A 25,476-nucleotide genomic window follows, 5' to 3' on the forward strand; every position below is an offset into this window, starting at 1 on the left:
AGCTAGTTGACTCGCAAAGTCTCAGTTCAAAATTCCAGGAATTTCTACTCTTCTGGAATCTTCTGGAATCGTCTGTGCTCGCAGCTGTGGCGCTCCAGCTGCAGACGACGGGGAATGGCAGGCAGAGCAATCCATGCCCTTCCTAAAATGAGGGTGCCCTTGAGGGGGTTGGTTCATGCTGCGTAGACATCTTTTCAGTTGCTGCAAGGATCTACATACCTCCCTGCAGCCTTGCTTAACCTAACCTAACCTGCAGCAAGCAACGTCCCCAGATGTGTGGAGGAAGAGTTAGAGGAGGGTTCCCTGAGCGGCCTCTCCACGGCTTTGCAAGGTGCCTTCTTGACTTCTTAGCAGAGGTTCATCTCACCAGCTGTCAGGCCCACAGTGCAAGAGTGGCATGTCGCACGAGCACGGAACTCGTCCTTATTGATTCCGTGGGCTTTGATGGTAAAGGGACATTAATTACCATCCGTCCAGTTGCACTAATGCGCTTGCAAAGAGCAAGCCTGTGGGGATTCCTAGTAAAGGAGCTGCTTCTTAGACCCAGCAGCTTGCAAGGGACAGGGTGGGCTGGAGGTGAATGTCCTGCAGGAAAACCATTCCACTGGTCTGAAATTAGTTGCTTCCAGAATTTCCACGAATTTATGCTTCTGTCCCCAGAGCACTGTATAAAAGAACTACTTCCCCCTCCCGACTCCTTTCCCCATACTCACTATTTTCTGCTCAGTGTGCAGCCAACAGAAGTCCTGGGTTCCAGATGCCTCTGGCCCACCACACTCCGGCAGTCTCACAAACAAGGGCTGAGCAAGGCCTTAGTAAGAATTGAAAGAGCATGCATGTTTGGGGGTGGAGACAGACCCTAAGCGCCTACATGCTACCTTTTTTTGGCAGAAAGTTGTCTTGGTACATAGCCATTTTCTTTTCTTGTCTCCATCTCCTCCACCCTTTCTTCCACCTCCTTTTTTGAATAATAATTGTTAACACTTAATGAGCACTTACTATGCACCAGACCCTATGGTAAGTGCTTAACCTAGTTGTCTCGTTTAAGCTTGCAGGCTTAATTAGGTGATCTTTATAGTGCCAGACTTTTTTGCAGATGTGTGTGTGGGGTCAGGCTCAAAATTGTAAATGAGGGCTGGAGAGACGACTCAGCAGGTTAGAGCGTGTGCTGTCCTTGTAGAGGACCCGGGTTCGGTTCCTAGAACCTGTTCTGGGTAGCTCACAAACCACCTGTGATTACAGCTGCGGGGGACCCAGTGCCGCCTTCTGGTCTCTGCAGGACCCTGCACACACGTGCATATACTCCTCCACACACACATAAACACATATGCATGTATACAATTTAAATGGGATAAAATCTGTTTTTCTTAATTATTTGGTCAAAGTCAGAGCCTTCGACTGAACTCAGATGAGCTGTCCTTATTTCAACTCTTGGTAATATTTTTTCACACGGTTCCTATTGTAAAACTTAGATGGGTATTGCATAATCAGGAGGAATTTGAAGAGTGCCAGCTAACTAACAGCCGTCTCCCTATACCTTTCGCTCAACCTAGCTGCCTTCTGCTTTCAAATGTTCTTTTTTTTTTCCTTTCGTACTTTTAACCTTCCTTTAATCTTCTCCTTCCAGGTATCTGATCAATGTCACTTTCGAGGGGAGAAACCTGTCCTTCAGCGAAGATGGCTACCAGATGCATCCGAAGCTGGTGATAATCCTTCTGAACAAGGAGAGGAAGTGGGAGAGGGTAGGACACTTCTTTGACAATCCTTGGGTTGAGCAGAATCAGGTGTGAGATCCCGACCTAAGAGGAAGCAATACAATGCCTCAAAGGAAGGCAGCCTCTTGGGTTGCAGCTCTAGGCATCAGGAGCGAGAGAGAGACTGGAGCTTTGAGGGTACAGGAGAAGCCAGGTCTCAAGCCTGTGTCTCCATTCTCCTGCAACTCTGGCTAATCACGGGGCGGTTTTCTTTCTGTTCTGGTGGCTGTTGGTGGTTGCATTGCTTTCTAACTCATGTCGGTTCTATTGGGAGATGATATGTACACAAGCCAAGAAATTAATTTGCTGAGGACACCAACTAGATAGTACCAGTTAGAGCTTGTGTCTTATGGTCCCCGAGGAAGCCCATAAATGAGCACAGAAGCAGAGGGCTGACCGTGTTTCCTATGACTGACGACTGGTACCCAGGTTCTACTCAGAATCTGCCCTGCTACCAACTGATCATAGACTTTGAAATTTGACCTTTAGACATTAATTCCCATTGACATCACTGCTCACCCGCTTGCCTATTTAGGACACTGGGGGAAAAAAATCTCTTAACTCTGCAGTCTTTCAGTCTCTACTTATAAAATGGGAATTCAATATATTGATATCTATAAAATATTTGGAACAGGGCCTGGCACACAGTGAGCACTCAATAATCTAGATTCTAGGTTAATATCTAACAGTAATCACTGGGGTATTTGCAGGTGTGTCCTGCTGGCATTTGTCCCTTGAAACACTCTAACAAATGGTTCTGAAAATATAATAAATAAGACTGGGAAATGCTATGTACTGCTTTTCAGTCCAAAGGAATTTCAGAATGTATTAGCAATTGGAAAGTTCAGATGTGTCTTGGAACAAAGAGGCATCTTTAACTTTATTTAATATGACATTTCTCAGAATTTTTTTATCATGAGAAAACTCTGTTCATAATAATCTTATTCTATGTAAAGCACACGGGGTAACTGATTTCAGATTATGTCCGTAGTTGCTATGGACAAGTTGACTGAGAATAGGTTTCATGATGGCAACATGGTTGCAAATAGAGGAGAACGCAAGTATGCCCAGCAGCGTCCTGTCACTGTCATGAATTAATGAGACACACCAATTTTTAGAGGGAAAAAGCTGGTTTCAGATTATGGACTTTTACTCCACGGTCACCCCAAACCTGTCGACTGGGGTCTGTGATAAGAAGAAGCTAATAGTGGGGGTCATATTGAGGGAAGGCCTATTCACCTCAGGGTATCTGGGAAACGAAAGGAAAATATTGAGACCCCAATATTTTTTCAAAGGCACATTACTGATGACCCAACTTCCTACTCCTAGACCTCATATCCTAAAGGTTCCACCATTTTCCAGTCATCCCATAGGCAGACAGCCAAGCCTTTGGTATGTGTACTTTGGGGGAGATTCAATGTTTATATTATAGCACCCTTCTGTCTCTCAGACCAAGCAGTCAGACATAAACTCTCCACAACTCACCATGATGTCCCAGAGCAAGCCCCAGACAGCTAAGTTATCAGTCGGTCTGTAAACTGGACATTTGTGACTCAGCCAGTGGAAGTCAAAATCCGATTCTTAATATTGAGAGAGAGGGGCCTCTGTCCATCACGTTATTATGACATCATCAGATGTGACATCATCCGAGTGAAGAGATTGAAATCACACCTGGTGATCTTGGTTGAAGTTATTCTCCCCTGCTGAGTTCCCATTTGATCAGAAAGAGTTGGACCCTGGGCTCAGCTGCCCACCCCAGCAAGCCTCCTTTGCACTGCTTCTGCTGAGAGTCCCTAATTTCTCAAGTGTTCTCATCCCTCCCATTTAACAGGTACTTCTGCCTATCTCTAGGAGTTGTTAATGACTGAGACGTCATGCACAGATCCGGAGCCGCGCAGCTGGGAAGCGCTATGCCCTGGGGTCGTGATAGCTGTTTCAAGCAGTTACTATCTCAAAACTGCCCTTCCAAGTCACTACTTAGAGGCCCTAGAGTTCTCTCGTCCAGGCCCCAGGTCTGAGGCCTGGAACCAGCATGTCCTCCTACAACTAAGTCTTCCCTCTGGGGGTTGGATCATTTGTAGCATCAATTCTGCTTTTGTTCTGCTTCATAAATGGAGGCTTACTTTACTGGGCTTCTCTCTCCTGAAACCAGTCTTTGCCCAAATCAACCTTGCATGTGACTGCTGGAATGAGTGTCCTAAAAAACAACCGTATATTCTCTCCTGGCCCAAATACTTGCTGCTGTTAGGGTTTATGGACCAGGTCTGCATTTTATCTGTTCTTGTGTTCAAGGCTCTGGTTCTCTCTCCAAGGTTTGTTATCTTTTCCTTATCCTCTGCACCGGGCTCCATCTGTTCTGAGAATGTGCCCTGGTGTGTCCTACTTCATTCACAAGATGCCACATTCTCTTTTCCTGGAATGAATGAATTGTGCAATTATAGAAGTCATCAGAGTTTATTGAAGTCCAATTACGATGTTGCGGCCCCCTTCCCCAATCCCATTTGTGGTAATGCTGTCTTACCTGCTTGCCCTAAGGCTTCGGTTTCCACCTCTGTTACAGCCCCGTCATTGCTGCCCCGAGTTGGGATCGTGAGCCTGCAGGCGCTCAGAGGGCAGAGGCTGTGCCTTTCTTTCCATCATTGTGTCCTCATAGCAATCTGGATATGTGCATTGCATAAAGCAGTTCAATAAATATTTGCGGAATGAATGGGAGCCATTATATAATAAGAGAGTCCAAAATCCATCATTAAGAGTCCAAGTTTATGCTATTGCCCTTGATATAATGGCTGTTTTCGTTTTTAAAAGGAGGAATAAAACCCTTATGTAGATTGAGTTTTTATAGATCACACTTTAAATGCACCAAAGGAACTCAGTTTTTAAAGAAATTCTGCGGCTAATCTTTTTGCTGAGCAGGTGGGGAGGGATTAAGACAAACAAAGACTAGAACCTTTGCATATTGAATTGGTTAAACCAGGAAACATTTTTGAGGAGAAGTGCTTAGCAATAGATGAATTTATGGGGCTATGATGCTCCCAAATTCAGAAGCCCTGGTCACTCACAGGCAGGAGGAGTAGCAGAGACCAGAAGCCCTGCTCACTCACAGGCAGGAGTGGCAGGGATCAGCCTCAACCCCAGAGTATGACTCTATTTGCTGGATGGCTTTACCTTATTCTCTCTCTGTCACTGCAGCCCCCAGAAGATCATTTCAAGGTTCCTAGTGTCAGTTCACCAGGTCCCCTGGCATCCATGGGAACTTAGTGTTTGCGGAATCTTGACCAGTAGGCATGCTGGTGAGCATTCTACAGGGAAGGAGTGGGTACCAGAGAAATTAGCAGGGGAGTAACTTGGGTCTTTGGAAGAAAGGCCAACAGCATCTAGTCACCTTTCTTGTTGATTCTCTTCATTTTTAAAATGATAACTTTAAAGTAAAACCAAAACCAGCGTAAATCCTATAGAGTTCTAGGCAGCACAGATTCACACTGTACACAAAGAGAAAGGCGGGATATTTGGAAGCACAGCAGCTCCAAGGGCATGGGTATCATTCTTGCTCTTGTAATTTAGGTAAATAAAGTGTCCCCAGAAAAGCCTTCCCCAGTGACCAGTGCTAAAGCAGACACCCAGCTCCTCTGCCACAACAGTCCAATTTAATTTGCTTTCAGTATACATTTTAGCCGGCTTTCCACTTACACATTTGATTGTTTGTTTGTGGCTTATCTCGTCTCACCAGAATGGATGTTTGATGAAGACAAGGACCTCATTCACTCCTACAATTGTAACCCTTATGGAGAGTGCCTGGCTCAAAGTGAGCATCCAGAGATCACTGTTTTAAATAAATGAAGCATCTATGCACCTGAAAAATTTAGGTGTTGGCCAGCCATTCCACTTCTAACACACTTGTACATGCGTGAGTGCGCGCGCGCACACACACACACACACACACACACACACACACACACACACACTCACTTCTCTGAGACAGGTTAGTTCTCAGAAGGCAGCCTGAGAGCTGCTGCCTCCTCCATTTGGAAAGGGCTCTGCTGTGCCTGTGGAAGACTGCGGAGTATCCAGGGGGCTCAGTAGCCAATGGAGGGGTCTACAGGCTGCTTTAACTGCAGGAAGATTCTTTATGTTGTGGTGTGAGCCATGTGATGGATTTCAAGACATTCCTTGGGTTTTTAAAAGTAATCCTACAGTTGCTTATGAATTTGGCTCCTTTGGAAAAATCTGAGGTCAACACAACCTAGTTTATGGTTTCAGGAGTCAGAAAGAACTACATTCAGTTCCCCATGTTGTCATTTATCAGCTGGGTAAGCCTGGATAAGAGGCCACTACTACCCCAGTCTATTTCCCTTTAGTGAAATAGACTTTTACATAAAGTCATTGTAAAGATTAAATGAGACTTTATAGTCAAATACCAGTTAATTCTGACTTGAACACAGTCAGAAATCAACAAATGTCGATTGGTGGTTACCATACTTCATGGGCAACTTCTTGAAGGCATGTTTGCTGTGCTCAAAACTTATGCCAGCTGATAATCTAGTAAAAACAAACCCCCTCATCACCTTGAAACTGCTCTCTAGAGCTACTGTTCTCAAATTCTGGAACCCTCCCCACAGCAGTTCTTGCCACAGTTTCTAATGTATTGCTCTGAAAAGATTTCAGACACATATGCTTTTGATGTATTGACTCAACCTGTTTTAAGGAAAAAGAAACTGGCCAGGTGGTGGTGATGCACACCTTTAATCCCAGCACTCGGGAGGCAGAGGCAGGCAGGTCTCAGTGAGTTTGAGGCCAGCCAGGTCTACAGAGTGAGAAACATGATCTCAAAACACCAAAAAAGAAAAAGAGAGAGAGAGAGAGAGAGAGAGAGAGAGAGAGAGAGAGAGAGAGAAGGAAGAGAGAGAGAGAGAGAGAGAGAGAGAGAGAGAGAGAGAAGAAAGAAGAAAGAAAAAAGCAAGCAAGCAAGCAGGAAAGTGGGTCTGCTCTAGGAACCTTTAATTGGGTCCTTCATAAGGAATAGATAAGTAGTGGGGGCTAGAAGAGCAGAGATCTCTGGAACACAACATATGTACAGAAAGTCAATAACAATTCTCTGCCATTAAGAAACATGGAGTAGGGCATTTCAAAAGGAATGTAAGTTGGGTATGGAAGCAGGAGAATCGTGGATTTGAAGCCGATTTGGGCTACATAACAAGACCTTGTCACTAAAACAAAGAAAAACAAATGAAAATAAATAAATAAACAAATAAAAAATTAAAAAAACCAAAGTCACACATATGTGCAGATATAGCATGGGAAGTAGGAAGGGTAGGAAATGGTTAAAATGATAATAATGATAACTGGGTGCAGAGTGGCTCGTTTGTAAGACTTCATAAGTGGGGGACAGCTGCACAAACACGCATTAAGAATAGCCTGGCACCGAGTCGCAGTTCAGCCGGCTCTCGGGCTGCTGTCTCTATCAGAGCCTCTCATGATTTGCTTCATTGCAACTGCTATCTGCTTCCATTTAATCGTTCCTAAAATGGGGATAATAAAAATGAAATGATGATGGTGCATATTGAGGCTGGAAGATGTAAACAGACCTCAAAGGGACTCTCTGGGTCAGAGCTGAAAGAGGTGACACAGAACTTGCAGCTCTTCTTGTCCCCGCAAAGACACCCGCAATGTGTTTTGTAACTCCATTCCCTTGCCTTCACCTGACAAAAGATCCCCTTCCACTGTAGAGTGGAAGTGTCCTTGGTGTGTCTGTGTCATTTTGAGAATGCCAAGAAATCATTGACACCTATAGTTTGGGACACTAAGTCACAGCCAGATCTTCCTGTGAAGGAAGTGTTAGACTTCAGGGCACATAGCATAGCACACTGAGCTCATAGATTCATGTGGGGGTCATCCAGGAGATGAAGGGAGCACAGAGGAGAAAAGGAACCCAAGACCTACAGCATCAATGACAACAGCATCATTAGCCTGAATATGCTACGGGTATCTAGAGTTACGATGTGTAAGACAAAAAGGGGTAGCTACTGCATCTGGTGGCAGCACACACAGGACAGGGAACTGGCTCTAGGAGTGGGTGCTCTGTGATGCTAGTACCTGAAAAATGATGGCCCTCTTCCACAGTGACCAATCAAATGATACTCTAATGGTCAGAATCTAACAGTCTCTCTCATACTCCTGCAAACAAACTGGTAGGTTGCTTATAAGCACAGGAACCATGTACACTTTGTCTTCCTTGAACTTGTGTGCCCAGCATGATGGGAGATGCTATTGACGAGGCCAGCAAATATTTGGTGGCTGCTTGAGTATGTCTGCCCAGACTATATTTCATCGCTTGGTCTCAGAGGAGTATCTATGCTTGCTCCAGGCTCGACAGAGGGTGGCAAAGGATTGGCACAGACACACGTTGTGTCAGAGGGGTTTGTTCCGGATCTGCTGATACCCACATTTGACAACATGCTATTTTTACCAACTCTGAACTGAGTCCTAATATGCTTCATTAGATTAAGGGATTAGAAAGCAGGATCCATGAGAAAAGCAATGGGAATTCAGATTGTTAAGGGGCAGGAGAAAAGGGCAACAAGGTGCTGGCTTCCTCTCTTCAAATGTATAAAGAATTATTGTGCCAAGTGCAGAGATCATCTGTTCATTTCCTCCAGAGACAGAACCAGAGTAAGTGGGCTTAAGATCAAGCAGAAGGGATTTATATTGACTACAGAAAGAATTCTTAATAGAGAGAAGGGCTGAGTCCCGAAACTGTTACCAACACTGGGCGTGACTTTGAAAGACCTCTGAAATGGGTAAGACTTCATTTCTCTGTGATGAATATAGTCCAATCCAAACAACAATGGGTGAACTATGACTTCAAGAGTCTCCCGTTTATTCCCTCCCCATCTTTACCTTCTCCTCCTATCCTGTTGCATGAAGCTGTCTGTTGGTTCCTGGCAGCTCAAACCCAAAATAATCACACAGAAACTGTATCAATTAAATCACTGCTTGGCTCATTAGCTCTAGCTTCTTATTGGCTAACTCTTACATATTAATTTAACCCATCTCCATGAATCTGTTTATCGCCACATGTGGCAGTGGCTTACCAGCAAAGTTCTAGCATCTGTCTCTGGTGGAGCTACATGGCTTCTTCTGACTCTGCCCTTCTTTCTCATGGCATTCAGTTTAGTTTTCCCTGATTACCTAAGCTCTGCCCTATCAACAGGTCAAGGGGCAGTTTCTTTATTCACCAGTGGTATTCACAGTATACAGAAGGGAATCTCACATCACCTCCCCTTTTCTGTTTAAATTAAAAAAGGAAGGTTTTAACTTTAACATAGTAAAATTACATATAACAAAATAGGTATCAAGCAAGAATTGTAGTTATAATATTTATATCTACTTTATCTTTTATCATATTTAAGAAAAACTATAACTGTCACTATCTGTCTATTCTTCAACTCCACCAAAGACTCCAGAAGTATGTAATATTACCTAAGTAAACAGGAAATGCATTGTAAGCAACTTACAAAACTCTAGAATTGACATAGACCTCTCACTGCCTGGACAGTCACCTAAAGTTCTTCTGTACCATTGGGGCATCCATTTTTGGCCTACAGGCCTATAGTATCCAGCAAACATTTCCACAAAGCAGGAAATTTCAAAGATAGTTCCACCCATATTGGCAGTTTGTCAGTCACTTTTTCTGTGTCCTACAGAATGTCTAGCAGACTCTTTCATGAAGCAGGAACCCTGAAGGATTGTCTCACCTTTAGGCAAGTTCAGTAGTCATTTCTCTGTGGGTCCTGCATCTCCAGTTAAGCAGTCCATGCAAGAGCAGTTTCTTGCCCAAATGGTTAGCAAACTCCATAAGAAGCCTGTTCGATGCCCATCATGCTCTTGAAGTAATTGGTGCTGCCAGGAGCAGATGTGTCTAATGTCATGAAAAGTCTTAAGTTCTTAAAACATTTTAAATGCCATATTCTGAAGGTCTTTGAAAGATTTGAAGAATCCCTATCCATCTGAAATGCATGTCTGTACATCTAGAAAATCTAATTAACATAACTGTAAGCTTGACTATTATATATGACTATCTATTAACCTGTAGGTCTTAATTGTACATTACATTTTTAATGAGCTGTACAAACAAAATGCCTTAATCAAGAGCAGAAATATATACATAACAAAATTGACCTTAAATTTCTATCAGTAGACCAAGATCCATATGAATACAAATCTCTATAACATCCTCCTTTAAATGTGAAAAAAATATAAACAATTTTTGGGAATATAGGCATAGTTTTTCTCCAAACTGCTTCCTGTTGTTTACTGTGTGAAGTAATTTTTGGGGGGTGTTCATGGTGACCTCTCGAGGGGTTGTGGTCCATCAGACCATATTAGTTGGAAGCAATCTACAGGTTCTCATCCTCTGTGGAAACAAAAGAAGAACCTCTTTTCCAAAGCAATATATCCTTAGACTCAAATTTTAAAGTCAAGATACCTTTAAAGTATATATGTTGGTTGCTTAGCTCCTTCACAGTCAAAAAGTTCAATGAAAACACAATAATATACATAATCCAGACTATCTATGCATATTTAATCTTTATGTGACTTGTTTTTATTTTATTACTTTTTAATATTTATTTTATTGTCTTTACTCCTTTAATCTATGATTGTAAAAGCACTTACGTCCTTTTATAACTGTCTAAACTTTATTTTTTCTTCTTTCTCCCAAGCCTATATACATTTATCCAACACTGTGACCCATTTAGAGGTCTTTTATGTCTGAACCTGTCCTATTGTGTATCTATAATTCTTTACTGTTCTGGAGTACTTTTTAAAATTCTAAGTGCTTCTTAAAAACTTAAACTGTGGCATTACTAGGATATATACAACACTGCCTGCTTGCCCCACCCAGTCCAGCATGGTAGAGCTGTTTCCTGCCTCTGAAAGCCATATACATCGTTCCATTTTTAGGCACACAGCAGGTCTATGTTGCAATTAAGCAAATTGTTGTACTCTGCTCCAAACCCCATTTAAATGCTTCATAGCTGGGCCTCCAGAAAGAGTCAGAGTTCATGCTGGCAGCATGGTCCAGAAAACAGCAGCTGTTTCAAAACAGTGTGGCTTTTTTTCTGCACTGAATCAGGAAAACCTTTCTTAAAGGAGCCGCAGCATGCCACCAGCAAGCAAAGTCCATTTGGGAAAATAAATGCAGTTAAACTTTGTTTTTTTAGTGTCTAGAATTCCTTTGTAAGCCCTCTCAGGTTTTAAGTGGATTTAAGTTGGCCACATGGGCACCAATTTGCTGCGTGAAGCTGTCCGTTGGTTCCTAGCAGCTCAGACCTGAAATAATCACACAGAAACTGTATTAATTAAATCACTGCTTGGCCCATTAGCTCTGTTTTCTTATTGGCTAACTCTTATATATTAATTTAACAAATCTCCATTAATCCATGTATCGCCATGCTGCAGAGGCTTACCGGCAAATTTCTGATGTCTGTCTTCAGTGGGACTGCATGGCTTCTTCTGACTCTGTCCTTCTTTCTCCCAGCATTCAGTTTAGTTTTTCCTGCCTACCTAAGTTCTACCCTATCAACAGGCCAAGGCAGTTTCTTTATTCACCAATGATATTCTCAACATACAGAAGGGAATCCCACATCATTCTTCCCATCTTTTGCTCTCCCACCCCACTTTTTCCTTCGTTTTTTGCTTTGTCTGTCTTCCCTTTTCAGCTCTTTTTGCCTTCTTTCTAATTCTCCCTCCCTTTCTTCCCTCCCTCCCTTCCTCCATTCCTTGCCCACACATATTTTATTCAGCATTTGCATGAGCCAAAGATTTTTTTCCTACTAACTCATTAATATAGTTTTGCTGGTGATAAAAATTGAAAAGAACAACAACAAGGCCCCAATACATTGCCATAATAGAGGTGTTTATTGTGGTATTACATCCTGTAACCCAAGTCTTCCTGTCGGATATGACCCAGCAAGGGGCTGATGCAGCATGACCATCGGTAACTAACTCATGCCAACTTCTTTTGCTTATGACAGTAATTTACACAAAAGGCTATGCAATGGTGTCCATGTTTGGGGGTGGTTTTCTGAGTTGGGACTATTGGAGATCTACACATTCAAGTGTTCCTGAGTGCTGGAGCATCATGCTAATCTACTTTCTTTTCTGAGAATCTAGGGAAAGACCACTAGGAACAATCCCCCAGAAGAAGAGGGATGAGAGGAGAGGAGGGGAGAGGAAAAAAAGAGGGAGGAGGGAGGGAGAAGAGAAAGAAGAAATGATACTAATCCTGGACCATCGGATACTAACCTAACCTAAAAACACAATGGTGTTTTAGGACCATTGTGTGGCCCATTTCTGGGCCTCCCCACATACAAATATGAAACAGTTCAGAAGGAAGAGCAGGGCACACCTTGAGAATCTACCTCAAACATATCAGCCCAATGTCATGAGGAAGCCTATTACCTTTTAAAGTCATTTAGACTAGAGATTTAAGTTTTTGCATTCACTTAAAACTGGTTTCTCTAATAGGAAACATTTCAGAAAGGCTGCGTGTCTTTAGGTGCTGACATCCACCATAGACTAAAAGAATGAGAAAACAATATAACCTTGGTTGGTTGCCCATACTGTGGGACTTGTATTTGCTGATGGTGGTAAACGACAGAACTGAGCCAGAAGGAAGTGTCCCCCAAACTAAAGACCATTTCTCCCACCTTGTTTAAACTCAAATGCAATGTTTATTTCATGATTGTTCCATGTAGTCAGCCCTTGAGGCCTCTCAACTGTTCTTCTAATTTGTAGGTCATCTTATTCTTTTTCCATTGAGTGAGAAAGGATGCCAGAGAATGTAGAAGGCACGGATGCTTATTTTCACATTAAAAACCATTTGTGATTTTTCTCATGTTAAAAGTATTTAGTTTTGATTATTAGACATTTATGGAGAGGACGCAACAACATTTACCTATATCTACACATGGAAAGAATTAACAATTAGTTATTTTCTATTTCCCAACAGCTTTTTATTTCTGTGTACCTGTATGCATGTATCTGTGTAATAACACAAGACATGATAGAATTGAGGATGTACTATATTAATAATCTGCTGTACCCTTTTCCCTCTCACTAAAAGGCTGTAGACAGGTTCCTATCTCATGAAATTGTATTCAAAATAGTGAGACTTAGCAACTGTCCAATATTTCACTGTAAGGATGTCATACTTCTGCAAGCAGGTCCTTTATGGTAAGCCATTTGTATCTGTGTTAAATGGGGTGTCTGGCTTTTATATAGAAGTAATGTCAAGGTCAGAGATGATTTGACTTTGAGATCATAGATACCTTTTCATGATGAGAACAGTTTGTAATTTTTGTTAAAGGGTAAGCAGGCAAGCTTTATTCAGAAGTGGAGAAAAGGATCTCTGTATGGGGGGGTTCTGAAAATAGGTCTCTGTTTTTCCCCTTATTTACTTCCCCTTAATATTAAAACCCTGCTTGGTCTATCTTAACTCAGTCACTGGCAGTGGATGTGCAGTCTGAAAAAGGCTCCCCTGATCTGCAAGGGGCTTGAAAAACTTTTTTCCTGTTGGCCTTTGGTTTGACTGTGTTTTCTTTTCATCATTAATGCCTGGCTATGCTTGCATATGCATGGGCAGCCCATTTATGGTGGTTCTTCAGTTGTTCCTATTTTGGGTGGTCCTAGACACTTGTGTTATTGTCATACCCAAGGTTCCACTGTCTTCCTTTGTGCTGTATATCCAGCATTTTAGGGCCTTCTTCTTTGCCTTATCCCGCCAGGTATCCGCCATCATTCGTTCCCATAACATGGCTGAAGTATCTCAGGCGCTGTTGCCATATCCTGTAGTCTACTTATTTGGAGAAAAGGACTTTGGGAAACAATAAAGTTCTACTGGTACCCAGAGAAAATCATAAAAGTTCTAGACAAAGCCTATAAAGATATCTTTGCACAGTCAAAGTCTGTGGAGAACTAAGGGATCAGTTTAAGACAATTGTAGGGGTGTTGCAGGGATGTGTCCACTCTTCATTGCTCTTTAATATATTTCTGGAATTAATAATAGCAACAGCCCTGGAGGATGAGGAGCTAGGCATGCAAACAGGTGGCGTGCAAATCGATAACTTGTGTTTCACCACTGATGCAGCACTACTTATTGAAAGTCCAAATGAGCTGCAGGCCATGGTAAACAGAGTGCTGGAAGTAAGTGAAAACCTTGGTATGAAAGTAAACTTCGAGAAGATTTGAGATACAACACATAAGAAAGGCCCACAAGGATTTTAACACTGTCATAAAGAAACAGAACCTCAAGCAAACAGTCAACTTTGTCTGTCTGGGAGGAAACCTGCGTTCAAAGGAGGGAACTATTTCAGACATGTTTCCTTTGAGCTGTACTCATAGTTGCTTTCTTGGGTGGTGGCATCACCCAGACAGTGGTGATGGCCGTGTGTTCTGTTTCTTTCTACAATTACCATACTTGTTTCCTTTGCTTGAGAGTTGGAGATTTGAAAAACTCAGTCCCACCTTGCCACGACACCACCAGGGCTGCCCTGTGTATGGCGTCTTCGTGCCTCTGGTCCACAGATGGTCCAGAAGGACAGAGTAATTCCCTTATTTTGCCACTGGGGGTGCCACCTGACTGACCTTTCCACTCACAGGCTGCCGCCTGATGGCAGATGGGCTATTTACAAGGGTGTACTTACTGTTCTTTTCATCCCTTTGTGTGTTTTCTACCACTCAAGCTACTTTGTGCATATGTTAAAAGCACACTGACATTCACTGAGATGTGGTTTGAAAACTGTGACATCTGATTGTCCTTCCTAGGGGAGCTACCACTACTGATCTGCACCCAGAGATCTTACTCTTTGCGTTCCTCCTACAGTGATGGTGGATTTGGATGGGTGCATGCGTAGTGTCTCTCTGCTTCCCCTCACCCTCTCTCCATTATGTCTGATGCCTGCTGAGAGAGCTGGCCAGGAGCAGGGTCAAAGTTCGCCGTGCCTCCAGAAAGAGAAGCCCTGACCTCGGCATGCTAACTGCTGAGCACTCTGGGCTATGAAGACTTAACTAAGTGCTGGCCAACAAAGAAAATAAATTGTCTTTTAAAAAATTGAAAGTTATTAATAAAGAACATGGCTGTAAATCTCCCACAGAGGCCATAGATCTTAAATAATTCCGGGTGATTTTATTATTTTCTCTACCAGAATGATTTCTGCTCATGATTTGTGGGCTGTTTTCATTATTCTGATGTTTGCTGAGGGCTAGCTGGCTGCTGTTACTCCTTCTGTCTGTCCTCACACTTGGTTGTATGCCAGAACATTCTCTGGGGATGCTCATAGCACCCAGTGCAGGGTCTACAAGAGTTCCACATCTTGGGTCAGGAAGACAGATGTTCTGACGTCCTGAACTGAAAGCCAGTCTGCGGCAGGAGAGCCACAGGAGAGGGTAGATTTGGTTGTGGAGAGGAAGGAGGATGATGGGAAAGGATGCACGGAGCAGAAGTCACGGAGAGAAAGAGTGCCAGATTCGGAGAGGCCAGCAGGCCGGATTTCTGCTCTACTTTCCAGGCACACCATGCCCTGGTTTCCAACAGACTTCATCTGGACAACCCCTTCACATTTTCTAGTTTGGAAGCTTGGGGTATGGCATCTTCTGAGGTTCTTGTCTTTGGCTACTCCTACAACCTGTATGTTTTTTTCTATTTTCATTCTTCATCTATTCCAAAGGGAAAGGTGCTTGCTGGCAAAGAAGAAGCAACAGCTAAGAAAGAATTTCTGGAGGCTTTTTGAGCCACCTCAGCATTCTCTTTATAGAAAAGTTTTCAAAAGTCCATTTTCCCTAAAGGAACTGGGGGCAATAGTAGAGCAGTCTCTCCTGGGGCTAAGGGACATTAGGAAGACTTATCCTTTAACAAATCTAATTTATTTATATGTAACACTTTATTAGCAGTGTCATTTATGGAGAACTTTAGGGTATGTGAACTCACTATCAAAGTGTTGAGAAATGCCTATACATGTAAGGGGAGGCTGTTTCAGAGGTAGGTCTCTTGTCTAGTCATATTCATGCCCAGTATTTGGATAATCAATGTAACAACGTCGAAGATGTTACCAGCACCAAAGTCTCTTATTACCCGTGGAAAGACCTATGTGGGACAGGCGCTGCTTTACACTTTGCTTTATGTAGGCTTTACCACTCAAGACGTTTACAACAAAGTGTTAGGAAATGGTATTAGGACGGAAAAAAGGCTTGGTGGATGAAGGGCTGCTGTCAAATCTGCTGAGCTGAGTTCAGTTTCCAAGACCCCCATGGTGGAAGGAGAGGAACCAACTCCTACAAAGTGTTCTTTGACCTTTGCAAGTATTCTGTGACACCATGTTTCTACACACACACACACACACACACACACACACACACAAACACAAACACACACTAAAATGAATTGAAAAAGAAGTGGTTCTACAACAGATGTGAAATTGTTGGGTTTAAATGGGGAAATTGCAGATAGTTATATCTATCTGTGAGTTAGGAAAACTCAAAGGAAAAAAGAGAGAAAAAGTTGAAGGGAAGAAAGAAAAGTAAACCACAAAAGGGACATGATTTTTTTGGGGGTATTTGTACTTGCCAATTCTATCTGTTATGAAAGAGACATACAAAACACTTGACTCTTCAGATTCTGCTAAATATCCAAACAACTGTCTAGACCAGCCTTGTATAGGGGGATTTTCTAGAAAACCACCCTCCTTTGAATGAAAGCCACTGAAAGGACCCTCCTCCCTCGTGGTCGTGGTCCTGAGACCACACAGCCCCACTGATCAAGGATCTATTGGAAGTGCAGAGAGAAGAGAGATTGCCACGGTGATTCCAAACAGCTGACCTACAAAACAGTGACATTAAAATTTATCTTTGTTTTCATATGAAACACATTATACCAAATATTTTATGAACTCAACTAGCTAGGGGCAAAAGATTTAAGGAAAGGCTTGAGATCTCAAATAAAACAAGATTTATCAAACTAGGTTTGGTAAGTGAAAAAAGTGTAGTTGAAAGAAAAACAACAAGCGGCATTCAGTGACGATTCATTGTTGCTACGTGAGTATTTCCTGATTGTAGGCTTCAACTGTGGTACACAGTCAATTAATAGGGACGAGAATCTTTCATTTCAATAATCATCTACTTATTTTGATATTTGTGTTTTCTTTTAGGCAAATGATGTCTCCTAGTTACAGTCTGATGTGAAATTTTAATATATGGCATTTTAAGAAGGGAAGTATTTCAGTACTTCAGCTGAAAGCAGCAGAGTTGGTACACCTATGTGGCAAAAGTGCCTTCGTGGGGCTGGGACATGGCTCAGTGGTTGCACAAGTGTAAGGATCTGAGTTCGGATGTTTGGAACCCACAAAAGACGGTCATAGCCGCTGTGTGTGTCTCCAGCACTAGGTGGCCTGCCCGGTGGACCACTGGGGGTCAGGTGACTCCCTGGAGCTCTCGGACCAGCCTAGCTTAGTTGGCAACACCTCGGTTCAGTGAGAGACCCCGTGTTGAAAAGCAAACTGGAAAATCATAGAAGAGTAATGCCCAAGTGTCATTTCTGGCCTCCACCCTCACACTCACGCACTCATATATAAATACCACATACACACAGGAGTGACTAAAACTGGGGGACTCTGTCCTCAGGGCGTCCCTGCTTCTCACTACTGTGTCCGGGTCACGACGGTCAAAGCTGGCCTGCTCTGCCTTCGTCTCCCAACCCTCCTCACCTCTTTGCTCTTTGCATTCAGACGGCGTTCTAACATAATTGCAACCAACCTCCCTCAATATCCCTGGGCTCTAGCTCTAGATCCACTCTCTGTCCCTCAGTCTCATCATCTATAAAATGGGGAGGATAGCTGTACCTTCCTTAAGCTGCTGCTGTAAAATCCAAAGGAGTTTTTAGCTCATGTAAAATTCTCAACACCTGTCACCTACCAAGACTTATGATAAACATGCCAACTATAATTGTACTTGAGCATAATTTAAACAAACAATATGATTGAACCAGATTCTAGAAAATAAGAAAATGTTCCTTATACACATAGAAACATACACTTAGAAGAGGTTCAGTTTGGTCTTGAGCCATTGAAATTATGAAACAGCCAATGAATTCTTTGATGTTTGGTGATGAGTAATCTCAGTATTTGAGAGATAGAAGCAGAAGGATCAGAAGTTCAAGGTCATCCTTGAACATGTAGCACATTCTATGCCAACCTAGGTTACATGAGATCCAATCTCAAAACAAACAAGCAATCACGAATCCAAATGGACAAGGAGAAGCCTTCCTCATGTCATTTCTATTGTGACTTCTGGGAAACAGGATATAGCTGAGGGATCAATCACTTGTCTAGCATCTTTGAGGAACTGGGTTTGATACCTAGTACCAGGGTAAATCAACAATAACAACAACAAAGTGACTTTCAGGGTACATTGCCCAGAGTGTTGGGAGTATCTTGTTTAGACTGAGCTCTCTGGCGACTCTCAGTAGCCATTCAATAACAGCAAAGCATGCAAGCAACTACACCTATTTGTGAAACCTCAGGGTTTGTCCTTGTACTGTTTGATAGACCTAGATGCTGTTTCATTGTAATAAACCACGGCTTTGTGGTTGCTCATAAAGGACTCCCCTTCATGACTTCTTCCGTGTGCGGCGGACAGATCTGCTCATAACCATTAAGGAATTCCTTCCACAAGGGAAAGTGGTTTAATGACAAAAGATATGGCCACGTTCAGGGTTGTGTGTCAGAGGGATGTTGGTGAAGAGGGAGGTGAGCTACAGCAGCCCCGACACCTGCATAGTGCTTTATGATTCAGCGGCACCCGCGGTCCCGCAGTCCCGCAGTGTGACCAGTCATGAGCACTGTCTCCACCCTGGAACTTACAACGACTGCTAAATCTCAGATCCTACCAGGAAGTTCTAGAAATGAAGTCACCTGAGGCCTAACCTATAAAACCCGGGGATGGTTTATGACAGACATTTCTTTTCACAAGGGGAAGTATCTGTTTAATAGATATTTAAGCCGCCGCTCTGTCACTGTCCTCCATTCTCATTTTCTTTCTCAGCAGTTAAGCTTTAAAATAAGACCAAACCTTTCTCCTTTCATAAAGGAGAGAAGAGAGCCATCTGTCCAGCGGGAAAGAGTTAAGACCTGTCCCAGTCTAGGAGACTCTAAATGACCAGCCATCTTTATAGCATAGAAGATAAATGCCTGACTAGGCTGGCTGTCTGGGCTTCTTCATTCATAGAATATTTCCGAAGACTTACCGAGCAACGCGCACTCCTCTAGGGGCGGTGGGGGCAGTTTTGAACCCCTTCCCTGGCCCCAGGGAACTCATGTCCTGGAGGGCAGGGTTAGACAGCAAACAAAGAATCAATACACTGAACAAATGAGGGAATCAAATACTGGTGTGTGGGGAGGGCCTACCTCAGTGGAAATCGACAGGATGCAGTGGCCCTTAGCCACATGGTCCCAGCCTCAAAAGGCCTTCTGGAATGTCATAATTCTTTCAGATAAATCGTTGCTTATATTTATAGTAACCATACAAGCATTATTTAGGAGAAGTCTAACCAAATGATTGATTAAGAGTAAACATTTTTTTTTTCCAAATTATGCCAATAGGCCCTCTGCTTAAATTTTATATGGCTGTTGTGCTGAGGCGCCGGATTGCTCCCACCCACGGAACAGGGCAGTGTGGTTAATATCTGATCTTCTGTTGCTGTGACCCTACTGCTGGGCCTTAGAGAATTCGCCAGCAAAGCACGAATGCTCGTTGTTTAAGATGAACTATGTTTAGTAAGTTGCCTCCCTCGTCTGCTGCCGTTAGCGAACATGGCATCCTTCAGCCTTCTTTCCTTACTGTGAATTACGGCGGTTGTGTCACCTTCTTACTCGTCCTCATTTGACCCTAGCGTCACAGTGCGACCCTACACGGGGACGGGGCGCAGATGTATACAGAACTGGTCATGAGCCGGAAGTCCTCTGCCTGCTTTTAGATCACAGACGTGGTCTGTGTGTCCTACAGGAAATGCGGTACATTTAAAGGTTAAATTGCCCCCAAGCGCTTACAGGTTCAGATTTATATAGAACCCTGGATTTCCGAATCTCCCAAACTTTTGGGAGAAGGTCAGCACTAGGCCTCTCATCCCTCCAGGGCTGAGGACAGCGGTTCCTTTGGTTAGAATACACGGTCTCCATGCCAACACCAAAGACACTGGAGTGTCATCTCCAAGATCAGAGGTGATTTTAGAACGCACCTGTTCCTTGTTTAAGAACTAAAATGTGCACCTTGGGAAAGGAGTGGGTATTTACTCCTGGTTCTTCCGTGACCCGGGTTACATGGCTTTGTGGTAGTTCCTGCAGTTCACCTCGGAGTCTCTAGAGGGCGGGCTGAGACTTCTGTGCTATGTCTTCGAACAACCTCAGTCCCATAATCCATCTATTCCCCCAATTCATGATAGGAGGCTAAAGACACTGTGTAGAGGCCTCTCGAGTTCTCTGGCGCTACAATATAGAAACCAATGCCAAATCTATCGCCTGAGAGTACCTCAAGGGGGTTGGGAGTGATCCAAAAGCGTCACCAGGCCCAAAGGAGACGGTTTCAACCAAGGATAACCAGGGCTGGGAAGTAGGATGAAGGAATATTGACAGGGATAAAGTCAAAAAAAAAAAATATGTAGAATTAAAAAGAAACTTGGTGTATAGAATGAAAATGGGGACAGAATTTTGTCACATAGTAAAGGTAGAAACAGGAAATGGACAGTGATGGAAGAGAGTGATGTCATCTGAGGAGCCTGAGGAAAGCGAGGGGGCTTTCAGTCATGTTGTTCTGAAAGAGAGAGAGAGAGAGAAAGAGAGAGAGAGAGAGAGGAGAGAGAGAGAGAGAGAGAGAGAGGAAGAGAGAGAGAGAGAGAGAGAGAGAGAGGGAGAGAGGAGAAGGAGAGAGAGAGAGAGAGAGAGAGAGAGAGAGAGAGAGAGAGAGAGGAAGTTGTCCTGGGTAGAGGATACACTCAGCTGAGATTTTCAGGGCTCCGGATAGAAAGGAAAGGAAGTGAATGACAGTAATTGCACTTGCTTGTATATTTGTGGCAAATGCTAAAGAAGGATATGAGGGGAGGGCCTCGTCTCTCTCTGCTCCAGGGAGATGGCATTTGAGATTCTCCCACATCCTTACCCCATCTCACCGTGGAGCTGGTTATTCAGAGAACTGCTGTGGCTGTGGAGCAAGCCCCTTCCTTCGCCCCCACTGGATTTTCTGCAGTCTATGAGAGGCAGCGCCTTCGCCACCATGGGGAGGTGTTGCCTTTGCTGCCTGAATGCAGTCTAATACAGAAGACATGCATGAAGGACTTTGCTAGAGAGACCCCCGTGTCAGGGGCTAAGATGAAAACCAAGATGAATATGACACCTCACTCTCAAGGACTCTGCTCCTTACCAGACAAGATGCAAAGATTACCTAGTCAAGGGAGAGTGTGGGGGGACAGGATGCCATGAGAAAGATGATCCTTGGACAATCACACCCTGTTGATGCTCTAGCGTGGTCCTTGCCCAAGTGTGGACTAGAATGAGTTAAGGCAGAAAGGATGAGACATTGCTTCTGAGATGAACGTGTAAGAAGAATGGCTCATCTGGGCAATGGTGGTGCGTGCTTTTAATCCCAGCACTCGGGAGGCAGAGGCAGGCGGATCGCTGTGAGCTCGAGGCCAGCTTGATCTACAGAGTGAGTTCCAGGACAACCTAACCCTGTCTCAAAAAACAAACAAAAAAACCCCACAAAAACAAAAACAAAAACAAAACTCTCTTTTACTGTCTCTTCTATTCCTTGATCTGAAGGAAGCTCATGAACTGTTGTAGACACACTTGCTCACATGTGGATGAGCTCTTGTTGCCGACCAGGAGCCAGTGAGTGCCTAGTGCCGTATGCATGCATCTTTCCAAAGCGCATCTCCTCCAAGCCACCCAACATCCTGACTGTGGCTTCAGGTACAGCCTCAAGCCAGAGGACCCAGCTAGGGTGCACCTGCCTTTCTGGCCTGTGGAAACTATGACAAAATAAATAATTAATAAATATTTGCATTTCTTCTATTAGATTTTGTGGTAAAATTTTCACACAGTTATAGATAATAAAGGAAAAGATTCAGAAAATGGCATGGCATTTCTGATTAAGAGAATCAGGAAAGCATTTGAGAATATGATTTTAAGATGGGCCTTAATCAGGCTGGTTTTTAGAGGCAGGTCACAATGCTTGGAGAATGCTATTACAGAGTTAATGGTAGATGAAGTATGCTTTTATTCATAGAATAATAAGCTTGCAGACTTGTCCTAATGGCAGATACAAACAAGAGACAAGAGAATGACCTTTAAGGAAACATTAGGCCTGAGGGCCATTAGAAGCAATGATAGCATGAATGAAAATTCAAGAAGCAATCAGAAACCATGGAGTCCTGAGAAAATCAGATATAATTGTGACTGCTATTCAGAGAATGTATCCACTAGCTGTGAAGAACTCTATGGGCTGAGATGACCACTATCCTCATCGAGGATCTGGGTGTTCATGGAAAAACACTGGGCACGGGGAGAAGAGACACGTGGATCAGGGAGAATGAATCTGGACTATATCGGGGAGACAAAGACCATTGCACTGAGCGATGGGCACCAGGGTGATCCTGGGACACTTGGACCAACATGAAACAGAGGTTAGTGGTAGAAGAAGAGATTACATGGATTCTGTTTAAAGTGTCTTCATGCTGAGTCACTGTTGAGGAAGAAGAAAAGAGAAAGATAAATGTGTTATTCTCTTGGGAAGATGCCACTAAAATGAAGATTTGGGGGTGTTCTCCATGAAGGTAAAACCGGAAAGTCAGTAAGAAGATGGGTAAAGACCTGGGGAAGAGACCCAGGGCAGAGATGATCAAGTGTATGTCTGTGCTGAAGACGCTGCCTGAGGTCAGGGTGTGAGAAGGAGATGGAATTGACAGAGACAGTCAAGTGGCCAGAGCACAGCCTTGTGCAAGGCCCGGCAGCTTTAAGGAAGATGCCAAGGAGCTTCACTGGGGACTCAAGCATGTATTATCAGATGAAGTGTTTCACCAGGCCCCACACCAGCAAAATTAGATCAGGCAATGATGCTCTGGTCCTCTGCAGCTTGGGCAGAGCTCAGAGTGCTCAGGGCTTCGGTACTTTAAGGAATAGGTGGGGGGGGGGGGAAGATAGATGAACACAGATGTATTTTCAGCCAAATACAAGTTTTCTCTTTTTTTCAAGATGAACTCTGTTGAAGGAATGTCTTCCCAGTCTTAATTCCATTGATAAAACACCAAGACTGTGTCCATAGTCTCCTGAAAATACTGTTACTGACTTTTTTCTATGATCTCTCAGAGGCCTAATTAATTCATTTGAATAGCTTTTCATAATCACTTCCTAGTTCAAGCGTCTCTCCTGATCCTGCTGACTTTATTTGTTATTTTTAATTTTCATTACAATCACCTACTGTTGTTGTATGTGTGTGAGTGAGGCACGCATGCCGCAGAGTTCATGTCGAAGCCAGAGAACAGCTTGCAGGGCTCAGTTCTCCCTCTCCACCCTGTGGGTCCCAGGGATCAACCTCAGGTTGCTAGGCTGGGCAGCAAGTCCCTTTACCCACTGAACGATGTTGCTGGATAGCTTGTGGGTTTTTGAGTCACGGTCTCATCACACAGCCTAGGCTGGCTTTGGATTCTGACTTCCTGTGATCCCCTGCCTTCACCTCCCGTGTGCTGAGATGACAGCTGTCCACCACCATGTCTGTCTTCTTTACTGATCTACCCTTTAAGTCTGTTTTGAGCTAGATGACTTAGAGCTGCTGAAAAGACTATCTTAAGGGTCAGATTCCTAAGAGAGGTAAAGGCTGTTTTATGTTTTATGTTCTTCGTGTTTCCCATACACTTTTGATGTCTCTTTGAGAACTTAAAGCATGTTAGTCCCTTGCATGGAGAAGAAATCCCTTTCCAAGCCCGGAGGAGAAAGCAGTGCTCTCTCTGGAATCTATCATCCAGATAGAGTTTCTGTTTGCATCTTGATTTCTACCATTCCAGTCATTGTGCCTTTGTCTTTGTATATAGGAAACATAGTTTATAAAATTATAAAAGATATATATATATATACACAATATATATATATGTATATAAAAGCATAGTTTCATAAAATTTGGCTATTATATATCCAGTTTTGTAGTCTATATTTCCTATCATTATATGTCATGAGTGGTTTGCACCAATACACATCACATAGGTTTATTTGTTATCTATTACTTACATGCATTTATTTATGTCTTGATTTTGTACATCAGATGCATGTATCTATGCATGTTTGTATTCATGTATCTTTAGGTACACTTGTATATGCAAATGTGTATGGATGTATACATCCATGTGGAGGTCAGACGACAATCTCAGGGAATGTTCTCAGGTGTCACCCGCCTATGTTTTAGATAAGGTCTCTCATTTTCCTAGACCTTGACATAGAGGTGAGACTGGCTGGCCAGTGAGCCCTAAGGAATCCCCTTATTCTGCCTCTCTAGTACTGGGATTTTAAATGTGAATCACTATGCTCAACTTTCCCCCCCTTGGATTCTAGGGGCAAAATTTGCATCCCCATGCTTGCAAAACAAGCAATTTATCAACTGAGCTATCTCCCCAGCCCTATGACATGGCTTTATACCACAGTCACCTCCATCCTAAAGAGTTAGACTCTTGACCCTGAATTTTGGCCGAGTGTGTGGACAGTAGGGAGGTCTGGCTGTGTTGCCTTCTACCCTCCACATCGCTCACTTGCTGGTGAACTCCTGTGGGAGACTATGCCCACAGGTGTCTCCGAGAACACCAGGACACCTGCCAGCCTTGGCTGTTCCCACATCACTAACATGAACTCTGCTCAGTCTCTAAGCAAGTGCAGCCCTCCAGGGACTGACGCTGTAGCTGCGAAGCTGTCTCCTGATGCTCTTTTCTAAATGCCTTTTTAAACATGCTCAATAATAGATGAGCACCTGGGCCCTTCTTCATGGTGGAGAGCTTCGACGGAACCTGGAAATGCTGGTGGCCCGATGGAGCTGATGCCTGCTACATCCCTGGGTCCTCCCAGACACCACTTAGTGCCACCCATCCCAGGAAATCGAGGGGCTCTCCTGGTGGGTTTTGTTGCTCTATTTTCTCTTCCTGTTCTCCTTTCAATCCTAGACTCAACTTGCACCAAATCTTTGCAACCAGTTGGCTGGCACAGAGGTCTGCAGTGATCTGCTTCTGCTTTCTGGTCCAAACAGGGTACCTATACCTGATCTGATAAGAGCAATCCGTTTGCTTAATCCCAGAGTCCCAGAAATAGGTGAATCTTCCCCTGTAGACTTATGTAATCTTGTGTCTGACATCATTTTATCATACGCCCTGGGGCAAGCCCCGAAATGTCCCTGGGCTTCAGTTTCTATCACTGTGAGAAAAGACTGGAGTGAATATGTAAGTTTCTATCTAAGAAGTTCAAACAATCTGTGGTTTTAAATACAGCTTTGGATTTTCCAGCATTCTGACTGCAGCATATTTTCAGTGACGACTATTCATTTATTAATTACAGAATTGCTTATAGAATTGCTTATTTTTAGAATTTCATTTCCTTCTTTGGGGCAGCTCAGTCATTCAGCTCCACCGGCTTTGTTACCAGCTGCTTTT

The 25,476-nt window shown here is 43.4% G+C and overlaps 1 protein-coding gene across 1 annotated transcript in view; it reads left to right on the top strand.

Moving 5' to 3' along the window:
• Nucleotides 1-25,476, top strand: part of Grin2b (glutamate ionotropic receptor NMDA type subunit 2B) — a 448,578-nt gene that overhangs the window by 326,542 nt on the left and 96,560 nt on the right. The window contains exon 5 of the mRNA XM_085687259.2: nucleotides 1,628-1,742. Within this exon, the coding sequence (XP_085543385.1) occupies nucleotides 1,628-1,742 (115 nt within the window). The remainder of the gene's footprint in view (nucleotides 1-1,627; nucleotides 1,743-25,476) is intronic.

This window comes from Myodes glareolus, chromosome 3, assembly GCF_982192425.1.
Source record: "Myodes glareolus chromosome 3, mMyoGla1.1, whole genome shotgun sequence".
Taxonomy (NCBI): Eukaryota; Metazoa; Chordata; class Mammalia; order Rodentia; family Cricetidae; genus Myodes; species Myodes glareolus.